This window comes from Crotalus tigris, unplaced genomic scaffold, assembly GCF_016545835.1.
Source record: "Crotalus tigris isolate CLP2741 ecotype Arizona unplaced genomic scaffold, ASM1654583v1 scf7180000019143.106728444:792265, whole genome shotgun sequence".
NCBI classification, from domain to species: domain Eukaryota; kingdom Metazoa; phylum Chordata; class Lepidosauria; order Squamata; family Viperidae; genus Crotalus; species Crotalus tigris.
This window is the reverse complement of record NW_024097400.1, coordinates 755,775-769,492: the sequence shown is the minus strand read 5'-3', so window position 1 is coordinate 769,492 and position 13,718 is coordinate 755,775. Positions and strand designations below refer to the sequence as shown.

The 13,718-nt window shown below is 41.4% G+C and overlaps 1 protein-coding gene across 4 annotated transcripts in view; it reads left to right on the top strand.

Moving 5' to 3' along the window:
- LOC120315507 (upstream stimulatory factor 1) overlaps positions 1 to 13,119 on the top strand; it is a 32,157-nt gene extending 19,038 nt beyond the window's left edge. For all 4 annotated transcript variants that reach the window (XM_039359944.1, XM_039359942.1, XM_039359943.1 and 1 more), the window contains exons 7-11: positions 5,358 to 5,445; positions 7,108 to 7,166; positions 8,484 to 8,578; positions 10,852 to 10,980; positions 12,240 to 13,119. In XM_039359944.1, coding sequence (XP_039215878.1) covers positions 5,358 to 5,445; positions 7,108 to 7,166; positions 8,484 to 8,578; positions 10,852 to 10,980; positions 12,240 to 12,326 — 458 coding nt within the window. In that variant the 3' untranslated portion in view covers positions 12,327 to 13,119. The remainder of the gene's footprint in view (positions 1 to 5,357; positions 5,446 to 7,107; positions 7,167 to 8,483; positions 8,579 to 10,851; positions 10,981 to 12,239) is intronic.
- Positions 13,120 to 13,718: the final 599 nt, after the last annotated feature.

Genomic DNA, 13,718 nt, shown 5'->3' with positions numbered 1-13,718 from the left:
ATTTACTTTACAAAGAAGTCCCTGCGGAATGAGATTATACAAGCTTTTTACAACAAAAGATTTCAGATTGCCGCCCAAGATGTCATCATTCTAAAGGAAATCCCATCTAAAATTTTAAGAAGTAGGAAAGACTTTGCTTTTTTAACCAATGAGCTTAAAGCTAGATCGATGCCATTCAGATGGGAAATTCCGATGGGTATCGTTTTGAGCCATGCTGGGACACGTTACAGATTGAACACAGTTGACAAAGCTAGAGATTTCTATACTTCGGTCCTGAGTGCAGGCTCAACTTCATCTGGTCGGAAATCTTTGAGTGCTAAGGAACCTGAGCAGCAATCTGAGGCACTAGATTTGGTTTCCGCAGGGATGATAGAAGTGGCAAAGCAACGCCAAACGGAGGCTAAAGAGCAGAGGATGACTCGTGCAGCTTATAAGCGTAAAGAGAAAGAGCAACGTAAAAAAGAGCCCAAAGAGAATTCTCCTGGAAGTGCATCACCGCCGGTGGGAGGAGCAAGACCCAAGAGTTATGCAACACACGCAGCTCTGTCAGAGTTTGATGGTGTCTTCTCCAGGCTGCGTGCCAAGGGAGATGGCAAAGTTTTTGACCTGGAATGTTAATGGATTGAATTCTCCTCAGAAACGGAAAAAAATCTTTTATTATTTGAAACAACATACCAATGATGTTATTTGTTTACAGGAAACTCATATTCTACTTAAAGATCAGAAATATTTAGTTAATGCTCGTTTGGGATCTCATTTTATATCTCCTGCACCTGGGAAGAAAGGGGGAGTTGTTATATATGTCAAACAAAACCTGCCAGCTTGTCTGGTAGAATCAGATCCCCAGGGGAGATATGTGATGATTGAACTTGGTATTTATGGTAAGAAAGTACTTATAGTTGGACTTTATGCTCCAAATCAACAACAGGAACAATTTTATAAACAGTTACACCAAAAAATAACTTTGCTTGATTATAGATCGGTGGTATTAATGGGTGATTGGAATGGTGTCTTAGATACACAAAGGGATAAGAAAGGTTCCTCTCCTTTTCTTAAACAAGCAAGGCTACCTAAAGCCTTTTTTGATATGAAAGAAGACTGGGAATTAAGGGACTATTGGCGGGAACGTAATCAAGAGGAGAGAGACTTTACTTTTTTTTCTGACAGACACCAATCTTTTTCAAGAATTGACTTTTTCTTGATTACCACGGATTTGTATAATAAAGTAAAGAATGTAAAGATTTTTCCTAGATCACTGACGGATCATAGTCCAGTTTGGATGGAGTTGATTCAAGAGAAAGAGGAAAGAAGATCCTGGAGAGTTAATGAAAATTTGTTTAGACAAGAGAAGAATGTTCAAAAACTAAAGGAGTGTTTAAAGGACTATTTTGCTTTGAATATGTACAAGGGGACTTCAATGTCAATGGTATGGGATGCAGGTAAAGCATTTATGCGCGGTGTTTTGATAAAAATGAATAATTTTTATAAGCGAAATCAGATTCAGAAACGTAGAGAACTTGAAGATGAAATTAAACTAAAAGAAAGGGCTTTGATTCTAAATCCTTCTGATGAAAGTACTAAAGAATCTGTAAAGTTATTAAGGTCACAATTTAATATGTTGATAGCAGATCAAGCTGCAACCAATTTATTATTTATGAAACAAAATACATTTTGTAATGCTAATAAGCCGGGGAGATGGTTGGCTTATCAATTAAGAAAGAAACAGAGACTGAGAATAATAGAGAAAATAAATTATAAGGGTAAACTAGTTTCTCAGAAGGAATTAATTAAAAAATCTTTTTTGGATTATTATCAAAACCTATACAAATCTACTAATGTACAACTGTTAGATATAAATAAATATTTAGCTGAGGCAAGTTTTCCTAAACTGACTGAGGATCAGAAATATGAAATTAATGGTTTAATTACTAAGGAGGAAATCGCCTCAGCAATTCAACAATTGAAATTAGGGAAAGCACCGGGTACGGATGGGTTAACAGCTGTTTATTATAAAGCTTTAATGGAGGAGATGATTCAACCATTAAATGATCTTTTTAATGGTATCTTACAGGGTTTAGAGATTCCTCCTTCATGGCGTAGTGCTTTTATATCATTGATTCCAAAGGAGGATCAAGATCTTACTTTACCAAAAAACTATAGGCCTATATCTCTTTTAAACGTGGATTATAAGATATTTGTAAAAATTTTGGTAAATAGGCTTATGAGGGTGGTGCATCATCTTGTGCATAAAGATCAATCAGGGTTTATAACAGGAAGGTATATGAAAAACAATGTTAGACAAATTATTAACTTATTAGAATACTTAGATAAGAACAACCAAGTTCCTGCAGGGCTCATATTTTTAGATGCTGAAAAAGCATTTGACCAACTGAATTGGCATTTTATGCTAAGAGTAATGGAAGAAATGAATTTTGGTGAAAACATATTACAAGCCCTTAAGGTAATATATCAAAAACAAACAGCACAACTTATTGTTAATGGAGGTTTGTCGGAGGTTTTCACAATAGAGAAAGGTACTAGACAGGGGTGTCCTTTATCGCCATTGTTGTTTGTTTTAACATTGGAAATATTATTGATTAAAATTCGAGAGTCTCAGGAAATTAAAGGAATATATGTTAATAAAAAAGAATATAAGTTGAGAGCTTTTGCGGATGACTTGGTTGTTACTTTGTTGCAACCTGATTATTCTGTAGTAAACTTATTACAGTTGATTCACCATTATGGTTTGGTCTCAGGTTTTAAGATTAATGTAAATAAGACTAAAATTTTACCTAAAAATTTGTCGAGTCAGGAGAAGCAGATTTTGGTTAACTCGACGGGTTTTGAGATTGTTAATAAGGTAAAATATTTGGGGGTGATGCTGTCTGTTTCTAATGCAAAACTATTTAAAAATAATTATGAAAGGTTGTGGGTCGGGGTACAGAAAGACTTGAAGAATTGGGAAAAGCTGCAATTATCCCTCATGGGAAGAATTGCAGTGATAAAAATGAATATTCTACCCAAGTTTCTTTTTTTGTTTCAAATGTTACCAATTTTGAAAAATGAGATTAATTTAAATGAGTGGCAGAAGGGTCTCAATAAATTTATTTGGGCAGGGAAAAAACCAAGGGTTAAGTTCAAAATTATGCAAGACTTCCGTGAGAGGGGCGGACTCAAGGTACCAAATTTGAAATTATATTATGATGCGGTGGTTTTAACATTAATTAGTGACTGGGTAAATTTGACAAATTCTGAGATACTTTATCTAGAGGGATGGGATTTACTTTATGGGTGGCATGCCTATTTAATATTTAATAAAAAAATAGATTGGGCTTTTAAATCTCATATTTTAAGAATTTCTTTACTTAGGATTTGGAGAAAATATTATAAAAGTGATTTTAAAGTACCATTATGGGCTATACCTTGGCATGCGATAGAAGGAATAAAAAGAGGGGTTAAAATGGATATGGTGTCTTACAGACAGTTACTTAAATGGGATGGACAAAACTGGCAATTAAAATCACGGGAAGAATTAGCACAAGAAAATTTTACTTATTCTTGGTTCCAATATAGGCAACTACTAGATAGATGGAAGATGGATTGTAAGGTGGGTTTTCTTAGAGAAGATGAAAATCTTATTAAGCAACTGAAGGATCAAAGACAAACCCACATTAAGAGAATTTATGGGGTTTTAGTTGAATTGGACTCAGAAACGGAACTAATTAAAGATTGTATGATTAGATGGGCGCAGAACTTTGGTGAGCCAGTTTCATTGGACACCTGGGAAACTATTTGGGTGAGAAATGTCAAATTTACTCAAGCACAGAATCTAAGGGAGAATTTTTATAAAATGTTTTATAGATGGCACCTTGATCCACAAAAAATGTCTTATATGTACCCTGACGTGCAACCTAAATGTTGGAGATGTGGTTATAAGGAGGCTTCTTATTATCATATTTGGTGGTCATGTAGAGAGATAAAAGCATTTTGGATCAAAATATGGTGGAATATCCAGAGAATTTTTAGAAGGAGGGTAAAATTTACTCCGCAATTATTTTTGTTAGGTATTGTTACAGATTGTGATACAAAGGAGGTTGTATTGATGTTAAACTTGATCACAGCCGCGAGGCTGTTAATTGGACAATATTGGAAGAAGGAATCTTTGCCTACATTGCAGGAATGGTTTTTTAAAGTAGCTTATCTGGCAGAAATGGCAAAGATTTCGGCTTTCTTAAAGCAACAAACGCAAGAGAAGTTTTTTGCTATCTGGGACAAATGGATAAAATTTATACAATTTAGATTGGGTATACAAAAATATTATATAGCTTTTTCATAAGTTTTATTTTTATATATATTATAGATATCTTTTTTATATATATAAATATAAAGTTTTTAATTTAATTTTTATTTTTATTTTTTTTTTTTTTTTTATTATTATTATTTCTTAAGCCTATATTCTGCTCTGGGAAGCTCAGGGGGGGGGAAGGGAGGGTTTTTGGGAGGGGTGTGGGGTGGGGGGTTTTTTTTATATGTATTGTTTAATTTTTTTTTCTTTTGTATATGTTGTTTTTTGTTCTGTATTGTTCTTGTTTTTTTTTTGTAAAATTTATAAAACTTTTAATAAAAAAAAAAAAAAAATGTCGACATTTTGTAACAATAAACGACTTTTAAGAAAATCAGCGCCTGGAAGTTCTTTGAAGTGTTTTCATTAGCCGGAACCATAACATCATGATCTTTCATGCCAAAGGTGTTTAGCGGATCGCTGCAGTTGTTAAATTAGTTACACAGCTGTTAAGTGAATGTGGCTTCCTGCAGTGTCTTTGCTTATCAGAAAGTTGCAAAAGGGGATCACATGAGCCCGGGACCGTCGTAAATGTGAGTCAGTGGTCAGGCATCCAAATGTAAATCATGGGGATGCTGCAACGGTCACAAGTGTGAAAAGTCGCCGTGAGTCACTTTATTCAGTGCCATGGTAATTTCGAAACGTCACTAAGCAAACTGCTGTAAGTTGAGGACTGCCCGAATTGTGGTCTGAAATGGTATGGGTTTTCCATGCAGTGTCCTGGGGATGGCGTGACCCCAGGACACTGCAGCCGTCATAAGTACATGCCAGTTGCCCAGCATCTGAATTTTGATCACTTGACCGTGGGGACGCTAACAACGGTCGTAAGCGTGAAAAACAGTCACAAGCCACTTTTGTCAGTGCTGTTGTAACTTTGAACGGTCACTAAATTAACTCTTGTAAGTCGAGGACTGCCTGCAGTTTGAACATAGCACGTTCTGCGTCCACAGTTGCAATTAACTCGTTTTGGAGTGTTTTGTCAACCCAAAGCCTTTCTCTCTCCTGCTTCGAACAGGGCAGTTTTTCGTCATGATGTCACCCCAGGAAGTGCTGCAGAGTGGGACCCAGCGGTCGATCGCGCCCCGGACTCACCCTTATTCCCCGTGAGTGACAGGCCCCGTGTTTAATGCCATTCTTGCCGAAGTCCAAATTGGGAGGGGTTTTGCTTAGTTTTCCAAGTTTTCAGAGTTGGTTTGCTAGTCTCTCTCTCTCTCGCTTGGGATTTGGGAATATAACTTTGAGTGTAGAATTATTTTTATTATTATTTTTATTAGATTTTTCAATAGGTCTCTTGCCTTGAGTAGGACATTGGACTAGATGTCCTCCAAGGTCCTTCCCAGCCCTGGGATTCTATTTTCTATCTTCTAATACAGTGTTTCTCAACCTTGACCATTTTAAGGCATGTGGACTTCAACTCCCAGAATTCCACAGCCAGCAATGCTGGCTGTGGAATTCTGGGAGTTGAAGTCCACATGCCTTAAAATGGTCAAGGTTGAGAAATACTGTTCTAATACAATCAAAGCATAAAAAGGTCAAACATTTTTTTAAAAAATGTAAAATAGAAAAAAAATGAAAAAAAGAAGGTAAACATCCAGTTATGACTTCCATCTTTCTTTCAGTTGAGTAATTGCCATCTTAATTTTACCCTTTTACCCTTTAAAATCAAATCTTTATTATGGTTCAGAGACCAGCATTAGGATAATGAGATACAAATAATATTTTTTTAAAAAAACTTAAAAACACAACGTGAAACCAAGAAAAACACATTAAAAACAGCCTTTTCTTCTTTCCATAAAAAGTCCAAAAAAGGTTTCCAGTCTTTTTTTTTTTTTTTAAAAAAAGTCTTGTATCATTTTTACCCTGATCCAACTGCTTAGCTTTGCAGTTTTATAATCCAGTCTTCCACTGGGGAGATTTTATTATTCATCCCTCTTTGTACATACAATAATCTTGTCACAGTTACCTTCTACAATCTTAGTTTCCCATATTTCTTTTCCAGTTCAGTCCATAAAGCTCAATCGAAGCAATTCCACTTTCATTTAATACTAATCTGCAATATCTTCTCATCAGTGTATAAATTTTGCTCCCCAATTTTTTTTGTTTTTCTTCTTAAGTTCATCGTGCACGATAAGAAGCCCCCTCTTCACATTTCCAAGCCTGGTTTGATAGTCCTTTTTCCGTTTTTAACATCCTAGCCAGTGTCACAGACCGACAATGCCTCATTTATCAGAATTCTGACTTAAATGATGACACAACGTAAATCTAACGACGCCAGTGTTAATTAGACCCACCCCACTTTTCATCTTAAGAAGACAGAACTCTTGGAATAGTTCTTCCAACAGGCATCTTTTATTAAGAGAAAATGGTTGCAGGTGTTCTAGACAGGACTTGGGGGCCAAGCCCTATGGGTCAAGGTTTTAAGGGGCCTCCAGCAGCCCCACCCCACCCCACCATCTTTCCAGCGACAATCCCAGGCATTACATTTCCACCCCCTTTTTCTTCATGGCCGGCGGAAGGGAGACTTCAGAGAGTAGTAGATGAAAGGTGATGGCCATATTGTTATGGTCAGTCCTCTTGGTGGGATCCATATTCAGTCCCTTTGAAGTTTTAATGAAGGAAGTGAGGGCCATAAAACCCCTTTGCTCACCCCCCTTCCCCTTCGTAGTATGACAGAATCCAGAGAGGGCAGAAATGGGGTTTTCCATAGTCGATAACTAGAGATGAAATATAATTGGATTCTGACACCCGCCTTTTTCTCGTCCCAGGAAATCAGAAGCTCCACGGACAACGCGGGATGAGAAGCGTCGGGCTCAACACAACGAAGGTGAGGAAGATAGCTGCCCTGGGGGATTGGGGGAGAGGCAGTGGTGTATAGTAGTTAGGTTGGTGGAGTAGAACTGGGGAGGTCTGTGGAGGGAGGTTCTCCGCCATCTAGGTCGTGATTGTCCCAAAGGTGCTTTTCTTTTCTTTTTTCACAAGACAACTGGACTTCCTTTTTTTTTTCCCCTCTGAAGACGTTTCGCCTCTCATCCAAGAAGCTTCTTCAGCTCTGACTGGATGGGGGGGAACTGGGAGGGTTTACATTCCTTGCAGACAGCTGGTCATTTGCCTTCTTTTTAGAGAGTTCTTGAGGCCACCTGAAGGTTTGTCTGTGTCCTAAGAAAGAAAGAAAGAAAGAAAGAAAGAAAGAAAGAAAGAAAGAAAGAAAGAAAGAAAGAAAGAAAGAAAGAAAGAAAGAAAGAAAGAAAGAAAGGAAGGAAGGAAGGAAGGAAGGAAAAAGAAAGAAAGAAAGACTTTCATAAGCCATTAGACTTATGTCCCACTTCACAGTGCTTTACAGCCTGCTCCAAGTGGTTTACAGAATCCGCATATTTGCCCCAGCAATCTGGGTCCTCCTGTTACCGACCTCGGAAGGACGGAAAGCAGAGTCAACCTAGAGCTGATCAGGATCAAAGTAGAATTTTTGATTGCTAGGCAAGGCGGTGGTTATGTGAGTCCTGCCTAATTTTACAATCTTTTTGCCACCGTTGTTAAGTGAATTGTGTGGCAGATCCAGCTCCCTCCTCCGCAGAATTAGTTCTGTTCATATGCAATTTTTCATGCTGGCTGGGGAATGCTGGGGGTTTGAAGTCCATGCGTTTTAACATTGCCAAGCTTGCAAAACAGTGAAGTAGACCCTCTCATTCCAGTAGATTCTGTTGTAATAATCCTTTTATTTATTTATTTATGAGACTTATATACCGCTTTAAGTGCAAGCACTCTCTAAGCGGTGCACACCAGTAAGCAACGTGTATGTATGTATGTATGTATGTATGTATATATGTAGGTCTTTGGTTGTTCGGGTTTTCTCCCGCGTAAAATTGGAAGTGTCTTAGCGACGTTTCGACGAAGTCCCATTCGTCATCTTCAGGCTGGTGTTTTCAGCTTCGTGCTTCGAGCTGCTGCTCGAATGTATATATATATTTACATTGCCTCCAACCATCTGGGTCCTCATTTGACCTACCCCGGAAGGATGGAAGGCTGAGTCAACCTTGAGCCGGTGAGATTTGAACCGCTGACCTGCTGAACACAGTCAGCTAAAGTGGCCTGCAGGACTGCACTCTAACGGCTGCGCCACCTCGGCTCTTTTTGTGTCCTGTAGTGGAACGCCGACGCAGGGACAAGATCAACAACTGGATTGTCCAGCTGTCCAAGATCATTCCAGACTGTTCTATGGAGAACACCAAGTCTGCACAGGTAAGAAAGGCTGAGCAGCTCTGCTATGGGGAGGTAAGGTTTAGGGTTAGCGATAGAGGCAATATTAGTTTCGCCCTAGGGCTGAAAGCCGGCTGGGGGGACTTTGGGCCAGTCTTTCTCGCAACCCAACCCACCTCACAGGGTTGTTGTGAGGAAAATAGGAGGAGGAAGGGGTGCGGATATGTTTGCTGCCTTGAGTTATCTATCAAACAATACAGGCAGGATACAAATAATTAAAGAAAAATAGTGCTTCCCTTCACTGCCAGCAAGGCTTTTTTTTATTTTAAATTTTTATTTTTAACCAACAAGACAAAACAAAGCAAAACATAACACACATACACACACAATATATGCTCCTTTTTTTTACAGCAATTGCGTAACGGTAATCTATTATTTACATTTCCCCCTTATTCTTCTTTAGAATATTTGTCCTTATAGCCCCGTTATTTCTTATTTACATTTTTTCTTCCTTCATACTCTACTTCTTACTAAGAATAATTCATATTATTATTATTATACATTATTATACACCTATTTTCACTTTTGACCTTTTCATATTTATTCTCTATTATTTCTAGTCTCCAACCAGACATACCACTTGTTCCATACTATATAATACTCTGTGTCTTCCTTTTCTTTTATCTCTTTTGTTAATTTGTCCATCTCCGCACAGTCCAGGATTTTTCTTATTACTTCTTCCTCTGATGGTATATTCTCATTTTTCCAGCACTGAGCATATACTATTCTTGCCGCCGTTATTATATGTAAAATTAAGTACCATATTTCTTTACTATATTTTCTATTTAAAATACCCAACAAAAAGATCTCTGGTTTCCAGTCTATGGGTTGGTCTATTATTTCTTGGATCCATTTTCTTATTGTAGACCAGTATTTTTTTTGCAACTGGGCATGTCCACCATAGATGATAATATGTTCCATGTACTTTTTTTGACATTTCCAGCATGTTGGCGAATTATTCTGGCACATCTTGACTGCCAAGAAGGCTAATGGGGAGCTTTTGCTTGAAATTGATCACACGGGAAGTCCTCGAATTACGGCCCCTTGTTCAGCCACCCTTCCAAATTGCAAGGCACCTTGCTGATGTCCCTGTCAGAATCCAATTATACTTCATCTCCAGTTATCAATTATAGAAAACCCCATTTCTGCCCTCTCTGGATTCTGCCATAAAGAAAGAGAGGGAGGTGAACAAAGGGGCTTTATGGCCCTCACTTCCTTTGGTACAACTTCAAAGGGTTTGAATGTGGTTAGCACCAAAAGGCCTTATCATAACAAAGGAGGCTATTTATCTTTCATGTAGTTTATCTGAAGTCTCCCTCCAGCCGGCAGAAAGGAAAAAAGGGGTGGGATTGTGATGCCTGAAACTGTCACTGGAAGAGGGGGGTGATTGGGTGGGACTACTAGGGAACCCCTTAAAACCTCGAATGGGAGAGCTTGAACCCCAAGTCCTGTCTAGAACGCCTGCAACCATGTTCTCTTAATAAAGGATCCCTGTTGGAAGAATTATTGCAAGAGTTCTGTCTTCTTAAGATGCAAAGTGGGGTGGCTCCTTACAGTCCCAAGTGTTCCCAGGGATCATGATCGGGGCACTTGGGTCTCCAACTCCAACCAGCAAAGTCAACGGGGAAGCTGCCAGGGAAGGCCCCAATTACCCTCCAAAGTCAGTGAAGGGATATTCTGTAGCACCCTCCGTGGCGCCCCCCCCCCCCCCGATGGCACGTGTGCACTGCTTGGGACTCTTAACCTCTTCCCGCCGAACGACCCAAAGGTTCTGGGGTTATGACTGGAATTCTGTCCCCAAGCAATGCAATCACATGATGTCCTGTTTTTACAATCACATCATTTAGCGACCCAAATTTTGTCCCAGTTGCTGTCGAGGGCTGCCTCTGTTGAATGGAAGGTGAGGGGGTTTCTGAATGGATGCTGCAGGATATCCGTGCAGGAGACCTCCAGCATTCTCCCTCATTGGCTTCTGCGGCTGAAGTGACATCTAGTAGACACCTGGAGGCCACCGATTCTTCCCCTGAGCAGATTTTGCACTGCTGGTGATCTAGTTAGTGATCTGCTGGGCCGGTAACCGTTAGCTCATTGGTGGTAAAAGAGTTATTTGTCTCCAGTCCAGGATGCTTGGGGAGTGATAATCCAGAAGGTTCCGCCTTCTCGTCATTAAAAGCGGTGACCAAATCCGTAATGATGGCTCCCCCAAAGTAGCTAAGGTTACTCTCTTGAGTCCCTTTCTCTTCTTCCTCCTGCAGAGTAAAGGAGGGATCCTCTCCAAAGCTTGTGACTACATTCAAGAATTAAGACAGAACAATATCCGTCTTTCTGAGGAGCTGCAAGGCCTGGAACAACTCCAGGTGGATAATGAAGTCTTGCGACAACAGGTAAGGGGAGATACCCCCTCCCCTATTTCTGGAGGGGACCCTCAATGCTCTGGCTTTCCCATCATGGGCTCCTCAAGGGTCTAGGACGGGTAGGCAACCTTGGCTCTTTTATGACTCGTGGACTTCAACTCCCAGAATTCCTGAGCCAGCACAGCTGGCTCAGGAATTTTGGGAGTTGAAGTCCACGAGTCATAAAAGAGCCAAGGTTGCCTACCCCTGGTCTAGGATGAATCCAGCTGACCTGATTCACAGAACATGCTTGCCATCTCATTCGCGAAGCCCTTGGATGTTTAGACCAGTGTTTCTCAGCCTGCTAGCTGGGCAATTTTGGGAACTGATGTCCACTCACCTTTTTATTTTATTCAAAAAAAGTTAAAGTGCAAATTTTAAAAGAAAACGAAAAACAAACGTGACATTGAAAAAAGGGTGCAAAAAAGAAAAACCACACACATACACACACAGAGAGAGATATATATTATCCCCCCAGTTGAATATTGATTATAATGCATTACTGCTATATTGGTATCTCGCCTCTTGTGAAACACACCTAGAAACTATTTTAAACTACTAAGCTGTTTGCAAATTAGTAGCCTGTCGTCCATATAGAGATCAAAACAACAGAATAGCAGAGCTGGAAGGGACCTTGTTGGTCATCTAGTCCAACCCCCTGCTCAAGCAGGAGACCCCATACCATTCCAGATAAATGGCTGTCCACTCTCTTCTTAAAAACCTCCAGTGACTTCTGAAGGAAACTTCTGTTCCACTGATTGATTGTTCTCACTGTCAGAAAATCGCTCCTTATTTTTAGGTTGAATTTCAGCTTGATTACCTTCCATCCATTATTCCTTGTCTGGCCTTCAGATGCTTTGGAAAATAGGTTGACTTCTCTCTGTGACAGCCTCTCAGATATTGAAACAGTGCTGTCATGTCACCCCTGGTCCTTCTCTTCACTAGCCATGCCCAGTTCTTGCAACCATTCTTTGTATGTTTTAGCCTCCAGTTGTCTAATCGTCTTGGTTGCTCTTCTCTGCACTCTTTCTGGATTCTGAACAGCTTTTTTTATAGTGTGGAGACCAAAACTGGATGCAGAATTCCAAGTATGGCCTTACTAAGGCTTTATAGAGCCGTCCTAGTACCTCAGGGGATCTTCATTCCATCCCTCTGACGGATGGGCATCCCATTCAGACGTCCACCCATCTCAAAATTGATAAAGCCCTGGTCTAGGAACCTCCGTCTCTGTCCTTCTCTTCTGCTTGCAGGTCGAAGATCTGAAGAACAAGAACCTGATTCTACGAGCACAGCTCCGACAGCACGGCGTGGAGGTGATCATCAAGGAGTCCCACTGACCAGCCCCTCACCGGGAGGGAGGGCATTGCTCAAGACACGCCGCCCACAGCAGGAGGCTCTGCTGCCCGGCAGTACCTGGGCTTCCCAGCCAGCCTTCCTCCCTCTCTCTGTGCTGCATCGGAAGGCTGTGTCCCCCCCCCCTCAAGGCCAGGGCTCAGCTCAGGACACTCGACTTTGCCCAGTGGCGCCCCTTGGCTTGGCCCTCCGGGCTTGACGTTGACAAACGTACTCTTGGTTCGTAGGCCCCCTAAAACGAATACACCCCCCGCCCCCGAGTTGTGTTGATCCTCTCCCAGCCCTGCCGTTTTGCTCAGCATTGCCGCCCGCTCGCACGCTTCCTCCGACGCCCCTTGCATGCAACCTCACGTAGTTCCCTTCCACGGTTCCCTACTCCCACCTGTGGGCAGAGACCTCCGGGGAACCTTCCCCTCCAAGGCCCTGGTCCTGCCAAGCGAGGGAGTGGCGCTCTGTGCAGCCCCTTCCGCTTGCCCTCTTTCGCCCCCACCTTCCTTCTCTCCCGGGATGGATTCCGGAAGGCCGACGCTCGACGCTCCCTGTGGGGAATCCCTCGTTGCCCAAAAAGACGCAACGTGGCTCACGTGCAGAGTGCCCAGGACTGGAGCGGGTCCCGAGTTCATCGCTCTCTCGAAGATGATGCATCTAACGATCAGGATAGCAGTTCTCTTTTTTTTTTTTTTTTTCGTTTTTCTCTTTTTTTAAAAAAAGAACAACCTGCATTTGGGACAAAAAAAAAAAAAGGAACGTAATTAAATAGCTGCCTTGCTGGGTTCATTTTTGTTTGCTCTTCTTCAGGTGCAGCTGGGGTCTGTCCGGGGTGGGGGAAGGTCGGCAGCTGGAGCCCGTTTGGGAAGGTTCGTGTTGGCTCTCTGCCCACTGTGGGCAGGGCTGGGGGGGGGTGGCCCATAGGCAAAGAGAAAGGGTGCCTGGTGACCCCAAATCTCTCTTCCAGCAACGGGTGACTCTTGTAAGGTGCCCCAAAGCTCAGCTGTCCTGCCTCTGGCAAGCAGCAGTGATGCCGGTAGAAGGGAAGGCTTATAGCTCAGGGGTGGACCGGGGCATGGTGGTTTTCTTGCAGATGTTTCATGATCCAACTAGGGAACATCATCAGTGCTGGGGGGGGTGGCTTTGTGGAAAGGAGGAGGGAAGAAGTGAGGAAGGAAGTGGAGGTCTGTGGGATCCTTGGTGCTCTCTGAGCTTATTTTCTTGCAGACGTTTCATTACCCAACTAGGTAATATCAGTACTGGAAGGGGGGGGGTATTTGCTGTATGTGTGTGTGTATGTGTGTGTATGTATGTATGTATTTTATAATGTTTTCTGAGGTTTTCGTGGGTGTTTGTACGTAGGTCTTTGGTTATTCGGGTTTTCTCCC